A 26842-nucleotide genomic window follows, 5' to 3' on the forward strand; every position below is an offset into this window, starting at 1 on the left:
GCCCAAACCCCTTACAACACCTTTTGCCATATAATCTTGTAATACCTTCCCATTGTAACTCTAGGTCTGATCATATCATATGCTTTGGCTGTGATGCAAACAGAGACTTGCATATTTTCACCTGTGCCTTTGCCTTTTGTCACACCATTAAAACAATATGCCCATGCTAGCCTGCTTGAAACATGTAGAGTAGAGCAACTCACCCCAGCTGTCCCAGCCAAGACAATTTTCGATTATCCAACAGTATACTCACGCCTAGACATGTAAAGGAGTGTGACCAGGATTAGCAAAATCACTAGCCAACCACCCCAGGTAAGTGATTAATAAACACTTGTTGAATGCCTCTGTGATTTTCTGGGTTTTTTATGAAGCATTATTGTTACAATAGATGACTGATAACAGCTACCTCTTAAGCTACTATTATAATGTAGGAATAGAGTATGGATAATGTAAATCAGGGAAATCTCCAAATTCTTTTCATTCAACATTGAAAACTTAATGATCATATATTTGGATAATCCTTGTATTATAAAATTTTAGAGACGGGGATGTCTTGAACTGAGGCCCAGAAAAATGAAACATTAATCACCAGATTAGGTAACAGAAAAATCATATCTGCTTCTGAAATATAACCACACACAGTGTATATGTTGTGTAATACTCAGAACCCCTCTGGACATTGGGATAAAGATTAAATTATACAAGACACTACAGAAGTGTAAGTTAGCTATGGTTTTAACCCATTATTGAAATACTTTTGCCAGAGCTTTTAGCTAATAATGAAACCAACAATTTTATATCTTTCTTTTTCAATTTCTGCCAACTTTCTGATGGAATTCTGGTAATTCCAATAAAATAGCCTTCAGGCAGTCATAAAGGAACCAAACAAACAAACAAAAAAGTCAATGTAGGGAGAGGTAAAGCAAATAGAGGAAGAGGTCAATTAACAGGAAATAGAAACGTTTTCTCAGCCTAGTGATTGCATTGTACTAACAAAATCATGTGTTCAAATTAATTTTGACGTTGTTGTGCCTTGATTGTTTTTTTTTTTTTTTTATCTTGTCTTCCAGCTGAGTATGGCCTTTAGTCTTAGTTCTATTCACTGCTATGTGTTAAGCATTACTACATGTTTGGGAAGATAGAGGGAAGGGAAACCTATTGTATGTTGCTTTTAAATAGAAGTATAAGGATCTGCCAGTGTTTATGGAGTCACTGGCTTTGAAAATGGACAGGTCTCTTTGCCAGTGGCTTATTATTTGAGCCCCTTCCACTCCTATTTGCTAAGATATATTTCTTGTCCTACATGAAGTAAGACAATATTCAACTACAAGTCTGCTTACAGAATGAACTTCTAATTTCTCTCAAAGTTTGCTAATGTATGCACATCCTAATGTCCACTCTGGTAATTGGTCAAAGGCTGAATAAATGGGCTGTTGACTCACATGCTTGCATGCTCATAAACACACACACACCCCATCACATGTAATATGCATAACTAGCTTTTTGATGGCAGAGACTAAGTTATTCACCATTGTATTCCCAATTCTAGCATGATGACTAGCACATAATAGGTTTACAATAAATATCTGTTTAATAAATTAATAAACACATGTATTTCAATATACTATTACCTCACTTCTACCACCAAAGGGCTAGGCTGGGATTAAATGACTTGAGACACGTTTTGTGCCCTTAAAAGTGTGTACAGTGTTAATTTATTACATGATTGAATAAATCCCATTGCTTTGAAGTTAAGCATGTCTGAGAAAAGACAATTTTTACCTCATGACTTATAAAAACAATGAGGATTATAGTTGTTTATACCATATTTGCTGTATTTACTAATCATGAACATGCACTATCATTTTTTTTTTTTAAGACAGAGTCTCGCTCTGTTGCCCTAGCTAGAGTGCTGTAGTGTCAGCCTAGCTCACTGCAACCTCAAACTCCTGGGCTCAAGCGATCATCCTGCCTCAGCCTCTCAAGTAGCTGGGACTACAGGCACATGCCACCATGCCCAGCTGATTTTTTTCTATTTTTAGTAGAGATGGGGTCTTGCTCTCACTCAGGCTGGTCTCGAACTCCTGACCTCAGGCAATTCTCCCACCTCTGTCTCCCAAAGTGCTAGGATTACAGGCATGAGCCACTGTGCCCGGCCTAATCATGCACTATAATTTTTTAATACAATTAATGAATTAGTTGAGCATTTTTAATAGCTTTATTGAGATATAATTGAAACAACGTACAATTTGCCCATTTAAAGTGTGCAATTTGATGATCTTTGGTAGGTTCACAGAATTGAACAACCATCAACACAGCCAATTTTATAACATTTTCATCACTCTGATAACCCCCCCCAAAAACAAAACGCTGTTCCCCTTAGCAGTCACTCCTCATTCATTATCTTCAAACGCTACCCTCAGCCTCCACACGTAGGCAACCACTAATTTACTTTCTGTCTCTACAGATTTGCCTATTCTGAACATTTCATATAAATACAATATGTGATCTTTTGTGAGTGAATTATTCAATTAACATAATGTTTTCAAGCTTCATCCATATTATAGTATATATCATTTCTCTTCATTGACAAATAAAATGCCACTGTATGGATGGATACACCAAATTTTGCTTCCCTACTTATCAGTTGATAGACATTTGGTTGTTTCTACTTTTTGGCTATTTTGAATAACACTGTTACAAAAATTCACGTATAAATTTTTGTGTGGACACATGTTTTCAATTTTCTTGGGCATATACACCCAGGAATGGAATTGCTGGGTCATTTGGTAATTCCATATTTAACTTTTTGAGGAACTGCTGAACTGTTTCCCAAAGTGGCTGCACCATTTACAATCCCACCAGCTGTGTATGAGGATTCCAGTTTCTCCACATCCTCACCACTCCTTGTCATTATCTGCCTTTTTGATCATAGCCATCCTAGTGGGTATAAAATGGTATCTTATTTTGATTTTGATTTGCATTCCCTGATGGCAAATGATGTTGAGCATCTTTTAATGTGCTTATTGGTTATTTTTGTATCTTCCTTGGAGAAATGTCTATTCAAATCCTTTGATCATTTTTACTTTCTTTTGGTTTTGGTTTTTGAGACGGAGTCTTAATACCACCCAGGCTGGTCTTGAATTCCTGGGCTCGAGCGATCCTCTTGCCTCAGCCTCCTGAGTAGCTAAGACTAGAAGTACATGTCACTGAGGCAGTGTAGGGACAGGACTTGGGCCTCACTTCTGACCAAGGGAGACAGCATGGGGCAGCACCACCTTGTGAATAATGTTTTTCAGGGCCACTGGAGCAAGATACAGACATAGGCTGATGAAGCACCTGGCTGCAAAGAACCAGACCTGTCCATATCCAACCGCCTCAAGCCAGAAAAGACCCTCACACTGATCTTACCCTCCCTTTTCCCTCATTATAATCTCATTTTAATGCTAAAAATCACACATAGGGGTGGAGATTTAGCATGCTAATCAGACGTACGACCGATGAAGAAGCATGTGATAGAACTATGCAGGTGCAAGAAATTCTCCACCTCTACATGCTTACACTTCACCTTTTCCTACCTAAGCCTCTAATAACATCTGCCCTGAACTCCCCTCAGGAAGCCAGCCTGAGGACCTTTTCCTTTGTGCTGTCTCCCTTATGTTCCAATGTGAGCCCCAATAAAGCCTTGCCTGTGATTCCCATTTGGCCTCTTGTTAATTTCTATTTCATAGAGAGCCCAAGTGCCTGCGCTGGTACCACCACCACACCCAGCTAATTAAAAAGCTTTTTTTTTTTTTTTTTTAAGAGATGCAGGTCTCACTATGTTGTCCAGGCAAGTCTTAAACTCCTGGCCTCAGGGCCTCAAGGGATCTTCCTGCCTCAACCCCCTGAGTAGCTGGGATTACAGGCATAAGCCACGTGCACCCGGCTCTTGCTCATTTTTAAAATTGGGTTATCTTTTTGTTACTGGGTTGCCAGTGTTCTTTACATATTCTGGAGACAAGTCCCTTATTAGATTCATGTCTTGCAATAATTGTTTCCCATTCTGTGGGTTGTCTTTTCATGTTCTTGATGGTACTGTTTATAGCACAAAAGATCCTATTTTTTCTTTTGTTGCTTGTGCAAAAAAGCCACCTGGGATTTTGATAGGGATTGCACTGAATCTGTAGATCAATTTGGGGGACATTGCCATCTTAACAAAATTAAGTCTTCTAATCTATGAACATGGGATTTTTTCCATCATTCTGGTATTTTCCAATATATATGTTCAGTTTCCCTGCCCGACACCCAGTCAGAGTATAATCCAGGTCTATAGTACATGATGGTGGTTAAAAGCACAGCTTCTGTCTTGAGTCAGACAGGCTTGAGTTAAAATCTCTGCCCTTCTACTGACTAGCTGTATAAATATGGACAAATTTTTAACTTTTCTAGCCTCTTTTTCTCATCTATAAGGTACAAATAATATGTCATATCTCACAGGATGTGAGGATTAATGATAACTATGTGAAGCATTTAGCAGAGTTCCTGGAACACAGTAAATGCTCAGTCTTAGCTATTTTTATTGTGATAGCACTTAACACTTAATTACCCAAAAATATAGTTATTTTAACTTTTTTAATTATTAGAGCCCAAATTTTTCCCTAAGCATGCTTCCCCATCTCTTTGGAATTCATTGACTTTACATCTTGTTTCCCTCAAATTTTCTGTGTCTTCCTTAAGGATAATGAACTAACCTGGTTTAAAAAAAAAAAAAAAAAAAAAGCTTCAGTTCATGTGCTAATGAAAGACATCCAAAGGGAATGGCTGGTCAACTAACCAGGTCTGCTCTTTTTTTCCCCCTGTAATCTAGGTACATATTAACAATGACATTCAGGATTTAATAACCCTTAGTCCCTACAGTCTAATCTCCACACACAGAGTGATTCTTTTAAAACGTAAGTCTAATCATCTCACTCTCCTTCTGAAATTCTTTGATAAAATCCCATCCCTCTCCGGGTAAAAGCCAAAAGCATTGCAATGATTTATAAGAATTGTAAGACTTGCAAGGCCCTATGTGATGTGATATGACACCTGGCTACTCTTTGATCTCATCTGTAATCACCCTGCTTTGTTCTAGTCTTTCCTCAAACCTGACACATTCCCACCCCAGGGCCTTTGCATATACTCATTTTGTTCTGCCTCCAAATCTCTTCCCATAGATATCAACTTGGCTTCTTTGTCATCTTTTTCAGGGTATTTGTTTAAATATCACTTTAACAACGAGGCTGACCACACTGTATAAAATAGCAAAATAATCCCTCCTCTTTGTTTTTTTTTTTTTTAGAGTTGGGGTCTGGCTATGTTGCCCAGGCTGGTCTGAAACTCCTGTCCTCAAGAGATCCTCCCACCTTAGCCTCCCAAAGCACTGAGATTGCAGGCATGAGCCACCACACCCAGCCCCGCCTTTTTTAATTTAAAGGAGTTTATTCTGAGCCGAATATGTGTGACCATGGCTCAGAGCACATGGCCTCAAGAAGTCCTGAGGAAATGTGCCCCTTTCCTCTTATCTTGCCCTATTTTTCCTCCCAAGCACTTATAACCACTTGATGCATTGTATACTTGCTTGTTTGTTTCCCCCACTAGAATGTCAGGTATAAGAGGATAGAGATTTTCATGTTTTGTTCTCTGCTGTATCTTATGTCTGTAAGAGTCCCAGACACATTGGGTGCTCATCAAATATATGTTGAATGAATGGTCTTCAAAACTATCTTCTCACACAGGCAAGTAACTTTAGTAGTAAGAAGAGAAGAGGGCAGTGCCAAAGTAGTTTTGCTAATTTCTTTCAGTCAGATGGAATGCTGCTCTTCCTGATTGATCAAAGAATGAATTCTACTGTAAGTTCAAACATATCTAGACACAGTTCTGTCCTTTTAAATGGGCAGAATTTCATGAAATTTTAGAGCTAGTTCTAAAGTGGGCAGAAATAGAACTAGAGATACAGAAATGTTGAAAGTTATCTGATTCCCACCTCCCCTTCATCCTACCTCCAGCCTCATAATATAGGCTTTTTGTGTATGAGGGTAGATTTAATGACTTTATCATTTTGTTATTTAAAAATGGATCTAATACTATTCTACTTTCTCAAAGACACAGTAGTTCTCTTGGTAATAAGATCTTCTAAGATCATGCTTTTGATAACCATAGTTAATTTTGCAGTGGGTGGACACAGCAGCATGCCTGGATGGGATTCTGGGAAGTGTGGCAGAAGTACGCTTTTGACAGCCGTAGTTAACTTTGGAGGATTTAGCAGCTGGCATGGGGATTAAACTACACTTCCCAGGGTGCATCTTTAGGAGGATTCTGGGAAGTGTGGCAGAAGCAGCAATGGTCCCTTGGGGAAGGGAAGCCATTGGAACTTGGACATTTGGAGTTTCCTGGTTTCTGCTGATTCTTGAGGCCTAGGAAGGTGCCCCCAAAAGAATTCAGAGTGAGTACAATGAAACAGAAACCTATTCAGGTAGTAAGTGCAGGAAGGACTTAATAGGGAGGCATAATCAGAACTTGAAAAAAGCTGTTTGTCACAGCATTTTACAGATTTAGCTTAGTCTCTTTTCCTTCTTGCAGAAACCAGGGGAATGACCAGTTTTGTACCATAACTATGGAGCAATCTCATTGACCACAACTAATCAATTTCTGAGACTTTTTTGGAGGGTTGTTTAAAAGTGGAACTTCTTAACATTGTGCCCTCATTTTAAGAGAGGAAAAATTATTATTTAGAAAGCAAACCATAAAGCTGGTCCGTGAGACTTTGAAATCTGTATCCTTGTGTTTCCTCGGTTTTGCATATTTTCCCACCCCCACTGAGGTCCACAGTCATGGAGCGATGGACTTTCAAAAGAGCTCTCTCAAATGCTACCAAATCTAGCCTCTTCTCCATGGAAGTAACCACTAGATTTAAGATGGGCTTTTTTATTATAGTGTAGTGCTTTGCAAATTAATCTTTCTTCTGGAAAGATGAAGAGGATGAGAATCGTGTGAATCATTTATTACAAAGGGTTCAGAGAAACTGTAAATCTTATGGACCTTGCCTCATCATATAATAGTTTTGATAAAAATAATATTAACTTTCATCTCTGCCAGGCTTTGTACTTGTAAAAACATAAATAGCTCCGTACGCTCAAATAAAAAAAAATTTAAAAATTAAAAGAAAAAAAGAGTGGGACTCTGGGAAAAAAAAAAAAAATAGTTCTGTGACCACCAAGTCATGAATCAGCAGGCCATGATACTCCATGACTGGCTAAGGTTCATTTAGCAGCAGAAACTAGGGAAAACCAGGCAGTCAAGTCCAATGGGCCATACAGATTAGTCAGAAATCACAACTACAACCAGACAGCTCTTGCAGTTCCCAGGATCCACTACACTCACCAAAGGAATTCCCTTTGGCCCAGAGGGAATATGGTGAGGTGTTTCTGGGAACAGCAGCCTGGAAATAGCCTTATTGAGCAGTTAGTCCCAGAAACTACTATTTTATTATACTCTCTTTTATGTTAAAAGGAATATGCACACATGGTTAAAAAAATTTTTTAAATACAGAAATGACTAAAGTAAAAATTACAAATACTTTTTCAATCTTTATCTCCATCCCACTCTCTCAAATTAGTCACTCTTAACACTTGTGTATGTATACTTCTAGTCATTTGAAAAATATAAATAAGTACATATCTAATTTATATATACCAGTATATATATGTATGTGTCCTTTTCTTTATAAATTAATTATGCTAACCAACTAATTATTACTTTTCCTATTTTTTCCTCCAGCTTTATTAAGGTATAATTGACAAAAAAAAATTGTATATGTTTACATTGTAAAACGTGATGTTTTGATGTATGTATACATTGTGAAATGATTAAATCAAACTAATCAACATATTTATTCATCACTTCACATACTTACACTTTTTTTTTTTGTGGTGACAGCATTTAAGATCCATTCTTTTAGTAATTTTTTTTTCTGAGACAAGGTCTCACTCTGTTGCCCAGGCTGGAGTGCCATGGCATCATTATAACTCAATGCAACCTCAAACTCCTGGGCTTAAGCCAGCCTCCTGAGTACAGGTGCGCACCACCATGCCTGACTAATTTTTTTAAAAATTATTTTGTGGGGTTGGAGTCTTTGGGGCTGGTCTCACTTTGTAGTGAGACCAAACTCCTAGCCTCAAGTAATCCTCCTACCTCAGCCTCCTAAAGTGCTAGGATTACAAACGTGAGCCACAGTGCCCAGCCCCTTTTAGTAATTTTGTAAGTGTATAATATATTATTATTAACTATAGTCACCATGCTATACAATAGATCTCCAGAACTTATTCATCCTATCTAACTGAAACTTTGTACCCATTGCCCAGGAAGTCCCCAAACCCCTGTGCTTATTTTACTTAATATATATTCTGAATATCTTTCCCTGTTACTATATGTGTATTTTTCACTGTTCTATTATTTTCTATTTATTTTTCACAGCTGTGTATTATTCCATTTTATTGTAATTTTCAGTTAACATTCTTGTACATACCCTTTCTTTCCTAGGATAAACTTTTAGACTTGGAATTGCTAGGTGAAAGGGATGTTTATTTAACATTTTAGTAGATATTCACAAATTAACTTCCAAATATACTTTACCAATTTACATTCTCAGAGTTGTATATGATCCAGAAATATTGAGTTTAAATACATTTCTTCCAGGATATCACACTAGTTCTTGGGTTATTAAAATAGGCATTACACCTTTAACACTCGACTAGAGTGCTTTATAATCCACATATCACATATTGCCTTTTGTGAAAGTTAGTTATATATCTGTTTTCTCTCTCCTTCTAAAGTTCCTTTAGGGCAGGGATTTTCATCCTGTACATTTTTGTGTTCCTTAAGGGACCTTGAACAAAGTCAGTACTGAATACTTTGTTGAATGTCATTTACTAAATATATTTTACCGTTGGCTGGGACACAGATTGTAGCCAAAACTGTCCAAGGATTAGTCATCAGTGATTCATAATTATGCAACCAAGAAGTAGGCATACACTTTATATGTTCCTAGGTAGTTTAGTGTCAAAGCTTTCTTCCCCAGGCACAGTTAAAAGGGTGGTTGGTTATTTAACTGTACTGATTTTTTCATTTTTTCAGGGGAATTTCTTGAATTTTTTACTGCTAATATGAAAGGTACTTTTCATGACGAATAAAATATTTACTGATATACAATTTAAAAGGGACTATATTCTGCAGAATGGATCTTTAGATAGATAATTTTTTTTCTCACCCAATGAGCTACAAAAAATAGAAAATGTCTGGATCCCTGTGAATTTGCATAGCTGCATTTTGAAATATTTTCCTAATGGCTGTGATTTTATATTTTTCTTATCTACAGGATTCCTCCTACTTCATTCTCATTCTAGGTAGGTAGAACAAGTTTCAATTTGTAGATTAGGAAATAAGTACTGAAAAGTTGAGATCTCATAGTTAGTGGTAGAAATGCAATTTAGAAGCCAGATCACCTGACTCCTATTTAGTTCTCTTTCCTTAAGATTACAAAGTGATCCTAGTCTGGCTTAAAATATAACCCTCTTGGCAATTCATTACTTTAAATTTCATACTATGACTTTTTTTAGACTCCTCTTTTCTCTAAGGACCTGACAATGTCAGTGTATTGTGGAATAGCTTGCAGGAGAAAATCTTTTTGGTGCTATAGGCTGCTGTCAACCTACGTGACTAAGACACGGTGAGTCTTGATCAACCTGAACTCTGATTATTCCATCTTTGGCCCATTAAAGTGTAAAGTCTGAACATCTTAAGATCCTGTATTGACAATTAAAGATGTGTGATAACGATTTGTGCAGGTCGTGCGAGGTGGCTCATGCCTATAATCCTAGCACTTTGGGAGGCCAACGCAGGAGGATTGCTTGAGGCCAGGAATTTAAGACCAGCCTGAGCAATATAGTGAGACCCTGTCTGTGCAAAAAATTTAAAAAAAAATTAGCTGGATGTGGTAGTGTGTGCTTGTAGTCCCAGCTACTTGGGAGGCTGAGGCAGGAGGATCCCTGGAGCCCAGAAATTTGAGGCTACGTGAGCTATGATGATGCCACCGTATTCCAGCCTGGGCAACAAAGTGAGACCCTGTCTCAAAAAAAAAAACAAAAAAAACAAAAAAAAAAAACCCATAAACAAACAAAAAAAATTATATTGAATAATATTTCATGATGTTTCCTGAAAATTAGGTAGATAACTCCACCTCCTACCCTTACCCCACCCTCCAAGAACTAAACTTCAGGGAAAGGTAGACTAGAAAAAAAATCTGTAATAGCGCAGGAAGGTGATAAAGGACTTTTTTGTCTTAGCCTGGAGAAATCTGAAATCACTAACCTGCTCTCATACAGTTTTGGAGTTTAAATTTATACCGTCTGTGTGGTGTGGTCCTAGAACCTCCAGCTTAAGAAATGAATTTAAGTAGTAATCTTGGACTGATAATACCCCTGGGGTGTATGCAAATGCAAATGTAAAACTCCTCAGGAGGGATATACTCACAACCAGGGCTTCCTACATAGAAAGCCCTGCCAAACGTGAATGCCCAGTGCAAAATTTAGAGGCACATTAGCATATAATCCTACATGAGTAAGAGTGAACAAACAACAAAATTGTAATACTTGTTTTAGATATTGTTGGACATTTATGTTGCTTACACTTCTCAGACTGAGACTCCAAGAACAATAACAATTATTGAATAGTCTAAAAATTAAGTATGTTAAAGTGATTAGATATATTTAAAAATGAATAAAAATTGGTTTGTTCCTGGGTTTTGGCAAAAAACTAACAAACAAACAAACAAACAAAAAAACCCCAAAAAACAACCAGAATCAAAATCATGAGAAAAGAATAAAAATCTATCAATAAAGAATATTTGGCTGGGCCTGGTGGCTCATGCTTGTAATCCCAGCACTTTGGGAGGCCAAGGCCAGAGGATTGCTTGAGACCAAGAATTTGATATCAGCCTGGGCAACATATGGAAACCCTGTCTCTACAGAAAACAGAAAAATTGGCTGGATGAGATGGTGTGCACCTGTAGTCCCAGTTACTAAGGAGGCTGAGGCAGGAGGATCGTTTGAAACCAGGAGTTCAAGGTTGCAGTGAGCTACGATCAAGCCACTGCACTCACACTACAGCCTGGACAACAGAGTCAGACCCTGTCTCAAAAACCAAAACATATACACACACCCAAAAACAACAACAAAAGAATATTTTATGATAGAATGATGTGGAAAAAATGTTTATGTACGTTTAAGAAAAAAGGCTACAAATTAGTAGGTATAATTGATTCTAAATATACTTATGTATCGATGCATAATATTGATAGTTTGGAGAATTTCAAAGTATAAAAATAATGATTATCCCCAAGTGGCAGGATTGTCCCTTTTTAAAAAATTGATAATTGTATATTCTGATTATTAAAGAATGACTTTTTTTTTTACTGTTATACTAAGAAAAAACAGTTAAAGTTTAAAAATAGTCTAAATATTTTCAGCCTTGTTAATCTTAATGTAGTGTTTCAGCCTTGTTAATCTTAATGTAGTGTTTTCCATGCTATTATAACTAAAGGGAGAAAATGAATTGTTAAAAAACAGAGTTCCTGATCAAGAGGAGTGTAAGGAACTTTTGGATGTCAATTCCAGTTCCAGTGAGGCCTTGCGTTTAAGACCTTAACCTGGGTGTTTTTGTAGATGTTTTGCTTTTTAGGGTCATTAGGGCAAAGCACAGGTTGTACCACTCCTGCTGTTCTTTTACGAAGGCAGCTGTGTTTGTTCTATTGTTTATATTTGGTAACTTCCTAGTGACACATGTCTCTGCTTTGACATACATTGAGTCTTTGCCCCAGGAGGCTGCAGTCACTCACAATAAGTTTAAAAATATCATGAGTCTTAAAAGATCAGGTTTCTCTTGTCATCTATTTATAAAGAGCTCACTGTAACCCCTTTTATCACACCATCAAAATAGGTTCCTACAGATTACACAGGGGTGCATTTGTCACTTTGCTTTGTATTTTCACGTTGAGCCAACTTTGCTTACTGGTGTTACAAAAGTTCCCAGATCCTACAGAAAGTATCTATAAGCTATTTTTCCCACTTAAGTGACAAAATGTGCCATGTATTTAAGAGTCTGTTTTAGGGCCTTTGACAGGCAAAAATGGTTAACCCTAAGGCCCCAGGAGAATCCATATTCTGTCTCTGCAGAATCAAAAGGACCCTGACTTGATTCCCAAAGCTCTTAAAGGGTTAGACTCAGACCACCCTTAATGAAGGTACTGGAAAAGCCTAGAACTTGCCCCATTACTATCTCTTTGAGAAACCAATAATAGGATATTCTTTTTCTGTATTTCATTTGGGCTACTGAAAATGTTATCCTTGTTAAATTGTTTAAGTATAGGCTTCATCAGTGGTCCCTTCACTAGAGGTGAGGAGCTAACAGTGGCCACTTTGGGAGCTAGATGTTTGAAACAAGGGTACGTGGAAGGTAAAATGTGTTTTCTCTTCCTTGGATTGAATGAGTGTTACTGAAGACACGGTGTTTGCTCTCTGTCTGCAGTAATAAAGTCTGTTTGCATCTCTCGTTATTCTGTGGTTGATGTTTTATCACTACACTTGTTTTCCTTTCACTTCACTGCATGTGCATTCCTGCCTCACAGTATAATATTGGCAGAGTACCTTGAAGTTCACTTCAGTAAATATTTATTACCCTTGAAGTTCAATTCAGTAAATATTTATTGAATCGAGCCATTCAGTATGCTAATTACTGAGATACAGAGCTGAGTAAGACAAACCCTGCCCTTAAGGAGATCATGGTCTTTCAGGGGAAACAGACAAATGAACAAATAATGCAATAGTGCAACCACAGAAGTATGAGCAATGTACACAGTAGGACAGAAGAGGGAATGAATGGTTTCCTGTAGCCACCTCAGATACTTTTTAGAGCAAATTAGGATGTAGATAAATAAAGAGAAACAACTGTGGTAGGAGAGGGATGCAGAAGCAGAATTCTCAAAGATGAATGCTGTATAAGTAACTGTGGTTTTGTAAAGGTTTGATTATTTCCCAAATACAGGTATTTATTTGAACTGAAGGAAGATGATGATGCATGTAAACAAGCCCAGCAGACAGGAGCATTTTACCTCTTTCATAGCCTGGCTCCTTTGCTTCAGACTTCAGCACATCGATACTTGGCCCCTCAGCATAGCCTGTTAGGTAAGTCGAAAGTGGACCAGAGGCATTGACTAGTCTGTGGCTACTAAATAGAATTCAGTCCATACTGAATTTCTGAGAAAGATCCTTGAACTTCAGAGTCTAGATTTTTCAAACAGCTTTTTAGTCTTGAGCTGTGTAACTGCTTCTGCCAACTAATAATTTAGTGTGTGAACTCTAGTTTTCCACTCAAATATTATTCGGTGATGATATGAACCATTGATACCTTAAACTAGAGGTTGGCAAAACTGCTGTCCACATTGGATCTGCTGACTATTTTGTAAATAAATTTTTATTGGAACATAGCCACACTAGTTCACTTATAAATCACTTATGCTATTTTCACTACAATGTAGAGTTGAGTAGTTATGACAGAAACTGTATGACTCATAAAGCCTAAAATATTTGGTATCTTTTTTTTTTTTTCTTTTGAGACAGAGTCTCACTCTGCTGCCTGGGTGAGTGCCGTGGCATCAGCCTAGCTCACAGCAACCTCAAACTCCTGGGCTCAAGTGATCCTCCTGCCTCAGCCTCCTGAGTAGCTGGGACTATAGGCATGCACGCCACACCTAGCTAATTTTTTCTATTTTTAGTAGAGATGGGGTCTCGCTCTTGCTCAGGCTGGTCTTGAACTCCTGAGCTCAAACTATCCTCCCACCTCAGCCTCCCAGAGTGCTAGGATTATAGGCATGAGCCACCTTGCCCAGCCATCTTTACAGAAAAAGTTTGCCAACCTCTGCTTAGGGCAGTGATTTCCAGCCTTCATAGAGTTGCACACTCTTGTACTGTTTAAGATTTGTATCATAACCTCATTTTTACTAGAAGGGTCAAAATTAACAGTGAATTAAAATGAATTTGTTTTGAGAACTCTTTTAGCTTATATACTTAGCGATATCTAAGCCACTGGGATTTGGCATTCAAAATGCTAACTTTCAGTTTTATATGATGTTACTCTATTCTGACTAGCTTCTAAATATATTGATCAATCAGACAAGAGAAAAATAAAAGGCATCCAAATTGGAAAGGAAGAAGGCGAATTATCCTTGTTTGCAGATGATATGATCTTATATCTAGAGAAACCGAAAGACTCCACACAAGAAAACTATTAGAACTGACACATTCAGTAAAGTTGCAGGACACAAAATTAACATACAAAAATCAGTAGCATTTCTATATGTCAACAGTAAACAATATGAAAAAGAAACCAAGAAAGTAATCTCATTTACAGTAGCTACAAAGAAAATAAAATACCTAGGAATAAACTTAACCAAAGAAGTGAAAGATTTCTATAATGAAAACTATAAAACATTGATGAAAGAAATTGAAGAGGACACATAAAAATAGATATTCCATGCTCATGGATTGGAATGATCAATATTGTTAAAATGTCCACACTACCCAAAGCAATCAATCGACAGATTAAATGTAATCCCTATCAAAATACCAATGACATTTTTCACAGAAGTAGAAAGAATAATCCTAAAATTTATGTGGAAACACAAAAGAACCAGCATAGCCAAAGCCATTCTGAGCAAAAAGAACCAAACTAGAGGAATCACGTTACCTGACTTCAAGTTACAATGCAGAACTGTAGTAACCAAAACAACATGGTACTGGCATGAAAACACACAGGCCAATGGAACAGAATAGAGAACCCAGAAGTAAATCCACACATCTATAGGGAACTGATCTTCAATAAAAGTGCCAAGAACATACAGTGGAGAAAGGCTAGTTTCTTCAATAAACGGGACTGGGAAAACTGGATATCCATATGCAGAAGAATGAAAATAGACCCATATCTCTCACCATATACAAAAAATCAAAACGGATTAAGGACTTAAATATAAAACTTGAAACTATGAAACTATTAAAAAAGAACATTGTGGAAACACTTAAGGATATTGATCTGGGCAAGGACTTCTTGAGTGGTACCCCCAAAGCACAGGCAACCAAAACAAAATTGGACAAATGGGATCACATCAAGCTAAAAAGCCTCTGCACAGCAAAGGAAACAATCAACAAAGTGAAGAGACAACCTACAGAATGGGAGAAAATATTTGCACACTACCCATCTGAGAAAAGATTAATAACAAGAATATATAAGGAGTTCCAACAACTCAACAGGAAAAAATCAAATAATCCAATTTAAAAATGGGCAAAGGATCTGAATGGATATTTTTCAAAAGACATACAAACGGCCAACAGGTATATGAAAAAATGCTCAACACCATTAGTCATCAGAGAAATGCAAATCAAAACTACAATGAGATATCATCTCACTCCAGTTAAAATGGCTTTCATCAAAAAGACGAGCAATAAACAATGCTGGTGAGGATGTGGAGAAAGGGGAACCCTTGTATACTGTTGACGGGAATGTAAATTAGTGCAACTATTATGGAGAACTGTATGGAGGTTCCTCAGAAAACTAAAAATGGAACTACCATATGACCCAGCAATCCCACTGTTAAGTATATATCCAAAAGAAAAGAATTAAATGTGTTGAAAAGATACATGCACTCCCATGTTTATTGCAGCACTGTTCACAATAGCCAAGATTTGGAATCAACCAAGTTTCCATCAACGGATGAATGGATTAAAAAAATGTGGTACATATACACGATGGAATGTTATATAACCATAAGAAAGAATGAAATTCTGCCATTTGCAACAACATGGATGGAACTGGAGAACATTATGTTAAGTGAAATAAGCCAAGTACAGGAAGACAAATCTCACATGTTCACATTCATATGTGGGAGCTAAATATTAAAAACCATGGATCTCATGGAGACAGTAGAATGATGGTTACCAGAGGCTGGTAAGGTTAGCGAGGGGTAGGAGGATAAAGTGGGGATGGTTAATGCGTACCAAAATATAGTTAGAATGAACAATATTTGGTAACACCATAAAGTGACTATAATCAACAATAATTTAGAATATACTTTAAAATAACTAAAAGAGTAGAATTGGAATGTTCCTAACCCAAAGAAATGATAAATGCCCGAGGTGGTGGATACCCCAATTACTCTGATTTGATTAATTCACATTGTATGCCTATATCAAAATATCACATGTACCCTATAAAATATACAACTATTATGTACCCATAATTAAAAGTAAAACATTTTAAAATATATATATTTTGCCAGTGAGTTTCCCCCATAGGTCACATGCTGGAGTACACGAATAGGTAGTTTCTAGCAGTGCAGAAGAATATGAGGACTTCATCAGAAGACAGTAAACATTATTATGAGATTTAGCAACATTATATTGTATTACAAACAAATATGAGTTCTTCATGAACAAGAATACAGGTTTTCTCCCTACATAGCACTTGTCTTTTACAGACCAGGATCTCAGATGAATATTCCACTTTGGCCCACAAAAGCAGCACAATCTGTAGGCTAATTATAGAACTACATTGGTCTCTGTCATTTTGTGTGACATTTTTTTCAATGCCTTAATAAGTAAATATCATGCATCTTACTCACTAGGTGATATATTCCTTTCCTGATACAATCATATAGGAATACAGTGTTAAAATTCCTTCTTTGGTCTAAACTCCTCTGCTTGCTGATGAGAAAACTGAGGCCTAGAGAGGTTAAGTGATTAGACCAAAGGTTACAAAGATAATGAGCTGCGGGGCAGCGACTGGAAGCCAAGTATACCCACTTTAAGCTGAAGTAGCTGATTTCATTTAAGTCTGATATGGCTGTAGTGATTTAATTGAAACCTTTGCTTTTTGCTTTTTTTCCCTTCTCCTTTCTGTTTCTTAGAGTTGAAAGGGCTCCTGGGTAAATTTGGACAGGATGCACAAAGAGTAGAAGATTCTGTGCTGATTGGATGCTCTGAACAGCATGAAGCATGGTTTGCTCTGGATCTAGGTCTGGACAGCTCCTCTTCCCTAAGTGGTACAGAACATTATTCCTACCGAGAACTTCCCAGTCATTCTCAGACTTTGGGGTTTCACATAATAGTAAACTTTCAAAGAAAATTTTGGGAATACAAAAAGGGTATCAATTTTCTATGTTTTTTTTTTCAGTAAGGATATTAAAAAAACTATCATCTATTATCTTCATCATTTAAAAGAAAATAAAGGATATTTTAATGCTTTCTATGCTAGGTGGACAGATGTTTATTATTCTCTGTACCTTTATACATTTTATATTTTTTTAAGTATTTCATAAGAAATGTTTTAAAATTCATAACATGATTCTTATTTCTCTTATCAATAGAGGCAAATAAAAATGTTTCCTTGGAGTAGCTCTGGGTTCCCAGACTTGCATTTGAGAAGCACTTTGCTATAGGCTTATGGCTCCTATCGGGCTTTCCTTCTCTCTTTAAGGGTCTAAGTGTAAGTGGAACCATGCTGGAATGAGGGTCACACAGGAGCTGTGAAGTCCCATTTCATCTCTTTTCCAGGAATAGCGTATGGCTAATGCAAATGTTCTTATTGCTCTGAAGAGGATCTTGAGAAATACTAATGGCTAATGTTTCCCAAACTGGCCTGAATATAAGAATCATCTGGTGCTTGTTAAAAAAATAAAGATTTCTGGGTGTCATTCCTCACCTGCTGCTTCAGAATCTCCAGGTAGCGGTTTGAGAATCTGGATTTCTTTCTTTCCTTTTTTTTTTTTTTTATGAGACAGAGTCTCGCTGTGATGCCCAGACTAGAGTGCAGGCCTGATCCTAGCATACTATAGCCTTGATCAAGCAATCCTCTAGCCTCAGCCTCCTGAGTAGCTAGGACTACAGGTGCATGCCACTGTGCCCAGCTGAGAACTTGGAAATTTTTTACTTTCCCCAGTTGAATCTTATTATGCAAGTTTGGGAAACATTTTTTTTAACAGGGTAGACTTGGAGAGGGGCCTTGAGGCAAAGTTTGACATTTTTTTTTTGTTTTTTGAGACAGAGTCTCACTCTGTTGCCCGGGCTAGAGTGAGTGCCGTGGCGTCAGTCTAGCTCACAGCAACCTCAAACTCCTGGGCTTAAGCGATCCTTCTGCCTCAGCCTCCCAAGTAGCTGGGACTACAGACATGCGCCACCATGCCCAGCTAATTTTTTGTATATATATATTTTAGTTGTCCATATAATTTCTTTCTATTTTTAGTAGAGACGGGATCTCACTCTTGCTCAGGCTGGTCTCGAACTCCTGACCTCGAGCGATCCACCCGCCTCGGCCTCCCAGAGTGCTAGGATTACAGGCATGAGCCACCACGCCTGGCCTGACATTTGTTTAATTCCATTCTCTTTTCTAATTTTCTAGCCTCCTTACAGAAACCTGAAATGGAGGCAGAGCTCAAGGGGTCTTTCATTGAGCTGAGAAAGGCTCTTTTTCACCTGGATGTGAAGGATGCCTCCTTGCTTTTCACGGTAGATTTTGATTTCTCAACTCCACAGGGATTTTAGTAAAGCAGTATATATGGGCGAATCCTTGTGTACATACACAAGGCTAAGACGACATTGGATTTCTTCCTTTGCAGATCATAGTTCTTCCTCCAAACGTTGGCAGGATGATGTGCTATAGGAAGATTGCTTACTCTTCCTTTTTTTCCCCTTGTTTTTGGCAGAACCACTGTCAAGACCATTTTCTCCTAAGGACATGCAGATCTACAGCAATAGATCTATCAGCCTTGTAAACATTTTTAATGACCACAGCATGACATATACATCATCATGTTTTTCCTATCAGAAATTGTTTACATGGCTTTAATGACCTGCCCTCACAGCTTTATATTTTGCTTGCTACAGTGTTTTGATTGTCCACTTATTTTAAAAAGAAACCTCTTATGGCATTCGAAGTGTCCATGAAAAAAAGAACCCAAAAAGAAATCTCCGAACGTTTTTAGTTGCAAAAGAAAAATTTCGTCTTTACTGGGGAGGAGTACATGTGGGAGTGTCCAAGCATATTGGAAATGTTTTCTTTTTAAGCTGGGTAGTGGGGTACATGGGTGTTTATATATTTTATATGTTTCAAATAATTCATAGTATATTTAAAAATATGCTTTCTTTTATTCAGATGCTAGAGGAATATGTTCAGATAGTTTCCCTATCTTAACGTTAGTAACCATTTAGAGTAGGTGAGCTGGAAAGGGATTGGCATTTCCCTGTGAGTTGCTCTAGACACAAGGCTCAGTGCCTGTAAAGGTGAGCCCTGCATTCTCTCCAAACAAAACCAGGCCCACCTTTGTATTCCTAGGCTCAGGCTCTTCTCCACTGGCATCATACACACCAGTTCTGCAGCAGAAGTGGGCAGCCCACCAAGAAGAACATGGCTGGCAGCAAGCGTGTGTGCCCTTCCAATAATATCATCTATTACCCACAGGTAAGCATTGCTCTAAGAGGACAGTACTCTGAGAAGACTGTGCACCCACTACTCTGTCCTGGGGAAGGCTTTCCTTAATTATCTATTCCTTAGCTAAAATAGCAGGCCCCAAAGTGCCAGCATCTCAGTTTCCATCCTCCTTTCCTAGGTGGCTCCTGTGGTGATCACTCTGGTGTCAGATGGGACCCGATGCCTGCTTGTCCGTCAGAGCTCCTTTCCCAAGGGAATGTATTCTGCCTTGGCAGGTTTTTGTGATATAGGTAAGGAATTTTGGGAACTTACAGGTAACATTGGAGGATATAAAATTTTACTAATGATAGGTATTTCTCTGTCTTATTGCCATAGTGCTTTGATTCTCGAGTAAACTCTTTCCTATCATGCCCAGAAAACTGCCTTCTGGCATTATAATTTTCTAATATTTTATTAAGCAATTTGTCAAACACGCAGTATAGTTGAAAGAATTATACAGTGATCACCCATACACCAACCACCTAGATTATATAATTTTTTTCTTCTTCACATGTAGGGCTTTGTTCGTAGGGAGGCCACAAGTTTTGTGTCCCTCATCACAGTGACCCCAGATTCCTGTTGGGTGTGTTATAAACAGAGGAGCCATTCTTCAGGCCCCGTGCTCTGAGCACACCCCTAGATTCTATAATTTTTTACTACATTTACTTTATCACATATCTGTTCATCTAGCTATTCGTCTATCCATCCATCAATCCATCTGTTATTTTTTTTTTTTTTGAGACACGGTCTTGCTCTGTTGCCTGGTGCCTGGGATAGAGTAGTGGTGTGATCACAGCTCATTGCAACCTCACACTCCAGGACTCGAGCGATTCTCCTGCCTCAGCTTCCCAAGTAGCTGGGACTACAGGCATGTGTCATCATGCCTGGCTAATTTTTCTATAGAGACGGGAATCTTGTTCTTGCTCAGGCTGGTCTTGAACTCCTGACCTGAAGCTATCTTCCTGCCTCAGCCTCCCACAGTGCTAGGATTACAGGCATTAGCCACCGTGCCCAGCCCCATCTTATTTTTTGGTGCATAGATTGCAGATATTAGTATACTTTTTTTTTTTTTTTTAAATGGAGACAGGGTCTCACTCTTGTTGCCTGAGATAGAGTGCAATGGCGTCACCATAGCTCACTGCAACCTCAGACTTTTGGGCTCAGGTGATCCTCCTGCCTCAGCCTCCCAAGTAGCTGAGACTACAGGTACTCACCACTGTGCCCAGCTAATTTTTGTATTTTTTGTAGAAAGGGGGGTTTTGTTCTTGTTCAGGGTAGTCTCAGAACTCCTGACCTCAAGTGATCCTCCTACCTTGGACTCCCAAAGTGCTAGGATTACAGGTGTGAGCCATTGCACCCGGGCCCTAATTAGTACACTTTTCCCTAAATATTCAACACATATAACATTAGCTAGAATTCAATATTTATTCCCAAGTTTGCTTTCTTTTTTCAGTCTTTTGGGGTAAAATTTGCAAGTGGTAAAAAGTGGAGTTTTGTTAAAGCTGAGGGCACCTATCATCTCTCCCACCACCACCCTTACTTTGCATTATAACTAACCTAGTAAGCTTAAGCACTGCAGTTCAACATCCAACTCTGGACCTGAGTCCTATTGTTGCAAAGACTCAGAATTTTAGGACACTCCCAAGAGTGTTTCATTGAAACTTTGGAGCCAGTTTGGGGCTCCTTTCACACACGGGCTATCTGTGTACCCTTCCTGCTACAGGGCTGTCCTGAATTAACCTGAGTGCTTGTAGGTGAAAGTCTGGAAGAGACTGTCCGGCGGGAAGTTGCAGAAGAGGTCGGATTGGAGGTGGAAAGTCTGCAGTACTCTGCATCCCAGCACTGGCCCTTTCCCAATAGCTCACTCATGATTGCTTGCCATGCAACTGTGAAACCAGGGCAGACAGAGGTAAGTTCTTGCTTCCCTTATGCTGTGATATTTCTTTTGCTTCATCCAATCTGGTGGTCAGCAAGTATTTATCAAGGACTTGTCTAGTCCAGCACTGTTTAGATTATACAAAGACATGTAAAATATGATTTATACCCTCAGGGAATTTGCAATCTAGTAAAGGAAACAAATAATCACCATTCTCCCTTGCATGTATCTCAATCATGAGACAATGTTTTTGTTTTAAAAAAACTGCTGCATTAAAGTATGACTGACGTAAAAAACACTGTAGATATTTAATGTATACAACTTGATGCATTTGGAGAGAAGTATATACCCTTGAAACCATCAAATCATCACCACTATCAATGCCATAAACTTACCTATCACCTCCAAAAGTTTCCTCTCACCCCCTTTTTTATTTTTTCTTTTGTGGTAAGAGCACCTAACATAAGATCTATCCTCTTATCAAATTTTTATGTATATAATACAGTATTGTTAATGATAAGCACTGTAGTATACAGATCTCCAGAACTTACTTTGCATAACTGAAACTTTGTACCCTTTGACTAACACCTCCCCTCCCTTTCAGCCCCTGGCAATCACCATTCTACTCTCTGCTTCTATGTGTTTGACTATTTTAGATCCCACATATAAATGAGATCATGCAGTATTTATCTTTCTGTGTCTGGCTTAGTGCACTTAGCATGTCCTTTAGGTCCATCCATCTTGTTGCAAAATGCAGGATTTCCTTCTTCTTCAAGGCTGAATAATATTCCATTGTATGGATATACCACATTTTCTTTATCCATTCATCCATTGATAGACATTTCAGTTGTTTCCATATCTTGCCTATTGTGAATAATGCTGCAGTGAACATGGGAGTGCAGATATCTCTTCAAGATCCAGATTTCAATTCCTTTGGATGTATACCCAAAAGTGAGATTGCTAGATCAAACAGTAATTCTATTTTTAAGTTTTCAAAGAACCTCCATATTGTTTTCCATAGTGGCTGTACTAGTTTACATTCTTTCCAACCCAGTATACAAGGGTCTCCTTTTCTCCACATCCTTGCCAATACTTGTCCTTTATATTTTTGGTAATAGTTATCCCAGCAGGTATGAAGTAATATCTGATTGTGGTTTTGATTTACATTTCCCTGATTAGTGATATTGAACACCTTTTCATATACCTGTTGGCCATTTGTATGTCTTCTTTGGAGAAATGTCTATTTAGATCTGCTGCCCATTTTTTTTTTTTTTATTTTGAGACAGAATCTCGCTCTGTCATCCTGGCTAGAGTGCAGTGGTATCATATAGCTCACTGCAACCTCAAACTCCTCAAGCAATCCTCCTGCTTCAGCCTCCCGAGTAGCTGAGAGGCACACCACCACACCTGGCTAATTTTTCTATTTTTTTTTTTTTTTTTTTTGTAGAGATGGGTTCTCACTCTTGCTCAGGCTGGTCTCTGACTCCTAATCTCAAGCATTCCTCTCACCTCAGCCTCCCAGAGTGCTAGGATTATAGGCGTATGCCACTGCGCCTGGCTCAGTTGCCCATTTTTTAATTGGATTATTTGTTTTTGGTATTGAGTTGTAGGAGTTCAATATAAATTTTGAACAGTAGCCCCTTATCAGATATATGGTCTGCAAATATTTTCTCCCATTCCATAGTTGTCTCTTCACTCTGTTGATTGATTCCTTGGCTGTGCAGCTTTTTAGTTTGATATAATCCTACTTGTCTGTGTTTGCTTTTGCTGCCTACACTTTTGGTGTCATATCTCAGAGATCACTGCCCAGTCTATCGTCTAGAAGTTTATTCCGTATGTTTTCTTCTAAAAGTTTTATTGTTTCAGGCTTTACATTTACATCTTTAATCTATTTTGAGTTGATTTTTGTACATAGTATGAGATAAGGGTCAAATTTCATTCTTTTGCATGTGGATATCAATTTTCCCAACACTATTTATGTGATACAATTTATCTTTTATTGTCAAGACTTAGGAGTATCTTACATATAGTAGACACACAATAAATACATCAAATTCAATGATTGATTTCAAGATGTCAAGCTGGTCAGGATGTTGAAGACTAATGATATAAAATTATAGGAACTGGCTGAAAGAGACTTAGATATCCAACCTCATCTTGCGCTTCTGTAGCATCCCTGACAGATGGTCCCTGCCTGCCAAAGTCTGCCTGTCATGTGCTTTGGTTTTTATAGAGTATCTAATCTGTCTCAGCTTCCTGTGGACAAAGTTTGCATTACTTAACTCTGCAAAAAAGATGCTATACTTTTGATTATTGTTAACTCCTATCCTTTAAAAAAAAAAAAGTCAAATTTATATATTCTTTTTAAAATTCAAAAAATTTTTAAAATTATTGTGGGTACATAATAGTTGTATATCTTTATAGGGTACATGTGATGTTTTGATACAGGCACACAATGTGAATTAGTCAAATCAGGATAATTGGGGTATCCATTACCTCAGGCATTTATCATTTTTTTGGGTTAGGAACATTACGATTCTACTTTTAGTTATTTTAAAGTATACCCTAACTTATTGATTACAATCACTTTATTGTGTTACCAAATATTGTTCATTCTATCTAACTATAGTTTGCACTCATTAACCATCCCCACTTTATCCCCCTACCCCTCGCTACCCTTCCCAGCCTCTGGTAACCATCATTCTACTCTCTGTCTCCATGAGATCAATTGTGGTTATTATTTAGCTCCCAACACATATGAGTCAGAACATGCGAGATTTGTCTTTCTGTGCTTGGCTTAATTTCACTTAATGTTATCCAGTTCCATCTATGTTGCTGCAAATGGTAGGATTTCATTCTTTTTTGTACATTCTTTTTTAATTGAAAGATTTATATAATCAATAGAGGCACAAAGAAAAATAGATATTATATATAATTTACCCCTTAATGTTAACCACTTAATATTTTAGTATTTGTACTTCCAGGATTTTTTAATGTATCTTACATTTTTTTTTTTTTACTATTTTAAAAATACATTTAATTCTTATCTCTTAATTATGTCTCTTTTGCTTCTGGGCAATATCTAGAACAGATTTTTACCTAGCCTGTAGATGCCAGGTATTATCTTCTAAGATTGATTAATTCTGGAGCCATTTTGTCACCCTTGGTCATATTAGTATATCACCTTTAGTATGTCACCTTTGGTCATAATAGTATTCTAAATTTTGTAGCTCCTAATCTTACATCCTTTTCTTCCTTATGTCTTTCAGATCCACGTGAACTTGAGAGAATTAGAGGCAGCTGCCTGGTTTAGTCCTGATGAGGTGGCCACAGCCCTAAGGAGGAAGGGCCCCTATATTGAACAACAAAATGAGACTTTCCCATTCTGGCTGCCCCCCAAATTAGCCATTGCCCACCAACTGATTAAGGAGTGGGTAGAAAAACAGACCCGTTCTTCTCTGCCTGCTTAGCCCAGATCAAGTCACCTAGATCCCTCTCCTTGGTATGCCTGAGGGGCGTACCAGAGATCGACTGACAAAGGGGAGGTGCCAAAGGCCAGCTCCAGGCCAACCTCATAAGGCAGAGCAGAAGGTGAGCCTACAGTGAGACACTTCTATCAGAAGCATCAATGAAAGAAGTTCCTACTAAGGAGCAATCAAAAATGCCCGTGTGAGAAGAAAAACTGATGAGATGTCAACCATCACAATTAAAGGGAAGGCCGGGTGTGGTGGCTCATGCCTGTAATCCTAGAACTTTGGGAGACTAAGGCAGGAAGATCACTTGAGCCTAGGAGTTTGAGGTTGCGGTGAGCTATGATGACAACACTGCACTCTAGCCTGGGCAGCAGAGTGAGATGCTTTCTATCAAAAAATAAATAAATAAAAATAAAAATAAATCAGAGAGAAGGGTAAAGCATTAGTTTGGATGTAGGCCCTTGTTATTGAAAATGTATAGCAAATTTCAAGTCACTACTGAGTTACTTTTCATCCTCACAGAATTAAGACAAATAGCACAATATAACAGTTTTGAATTCATGCACAGGTACATTCTTGTATGCAGTAGTTAAATAAAAGTCATATTTAAGTCATTGGAAGGAATGTGGAAAGTGAGAGCTAAAGTCTACCTCAGAATACTGTGCGATAAGTCAGATGGAATGAGGCTCTGTTGAGGGAGTTGAATTCCAGTGGGACTCAAGATGGGAAATTGTTTTTGCTATTTTCAGCTCTGTTACTTACCCAGTTTGTGACTTAGGGAAAAGACTATCACTTCCTCATGCCTGTTTTCCTAAATATAAAACAGTTGCTGGTATTTGCACGCCCACTAAGTGTTGATTAACTGTAACAAAGGGATTAGTGAAGATAAGCAAATGCCAAATCTGAGCTATTTCTTCAACTTTATGGGATAAAGTAAATTTAGGATTTTCCATCATTCACATATCCCATTCTATACCTTGTCATACGGGAGAAGAGTTTATCTGGAGGAAATAAATATATTTCCACACCTTTGGATGTATTTTTCTGTCCTACGAATGGAGAAAATTTTAGAAAGTGAGAACTTGGGGGCGGGGGAGAGGATCTCTTTATCTAGCATGACAATGAAACATGTAAGTCCAGGTTCCTAGTCTGTGAATGACTGAAGTAATGTGCAGAAGAATTACTGTTAGAGGTCTGGTTAAAAAGAGGAATGGCTGGGGAAAGAATCCTACCTTCAAAAGATTCTATGCACTAATTTGTGATTAAAGACACAAGCCCCAGAGATCCTAGGTTATTCACACATCAAAGTCTCATAGGACTAAGCAAAAGAGATACTAGAACTAGAAAAGTTAAAGCACTGAATTTCCTTTTGACCCCAAAGGGGCCAGCAAACCATCACTGCTTTGGGGAAATCGATGAGCCTCCATCAGGAAATGGTGAGAGATAATATGTGATGGGACTGGACTGTCTTGTTAGATTGGCAGCTTGCCTTTACCCGGGCTGAACCTAGTATACAGACGAGAAAAGCACTCTCGAAAGAGAGGTCCTGAGATTTCTTCATATCTTGCAGTTAGAAGAAAACAGTTCAAGGTCCATGTGTGTTACCATCTCCCAATCTTTTCTGTCTCTATGTGGGTGTGTTTGTGAGCACCTGTGTACACATCCCCAATCTGAAAATACTGATAGGGGAGTGTGCAGGATTCCTGGTTATGAGTTTCTCAAACTTACCATGGAGTAACTGTTTGCTTTTTGATTAATGTGTTTTTCTGGGAAAGAAAAGATGAGAGGATAGGAGGAGCTACAACATTGAACTTTGTTTTCCAGCAGTGAGTGGGAAGAGGGATTTGCTGTAGAACTACAAGGATATTTGAAAGTTGAGGCAGGAGAGGCCAGGGTTGGGGTA

At 38.1% G+C, this 26842-nt stretch overlaps 1 protein-coding gene and 1 non-coding gene across 2 annotated transcripts; one reads left to right on the top strand and one right to left on the bottom strand.

Moving 5' to 3' along the window:
• Positions 1–6403: 6403 nt before the first annotated feature.
• Positions 6404–25931, top strand: NUDT13 (nudix hydrolase 13). Its single transcript, XM_069460120.1, has 9 exons — positions 6404–6466; positions 9639–9748; positions 13120–13259; positions 17033–17167; positions 18523–18629; positions 19456–19581; positions 19730–19841; positions 21345–21499; positions 24736–25931. The coding sequence occupies exons 2-9, from the start codon at positions 9666–9668 to the stop codon at positions 24934–24936; spliced, it is 1059 nt and encodes a 352-aa protein (XP_069316221.1). The 5' UTR covers positions 6404–6466; positions 9639–9665; the 3' UTR covers positions 24937–25931.
• Positions 20100–20227, bottom strand: LOC138376750 (small nucleolar RNA SNORA11). The gene has a single exon (XR_011231725.1). It is a non-coding gene; the product is annotated as a small nucleolar RNA SNORA11 (small nucleolar RNA).
• Positions 25932–26842: the final 911 nt, after the last annotated feature.

The sequence above is a fragment of the Eulemur rufifrons genome, chromosome 28 (genome assembly GCF_041146395.1).
Source record: "Eulemur rufifrons isolate Redbay chromosome 28, OSU_ERuf_1, whole genome shotgun sequence".
Classification (NCBI taxonomy): domain Eukaryota; kingdom Metazoa; phylum Chordata; class Mammalia; order Primates; family Lemuridae; genus Eulemur; species Eulemur rufifrons.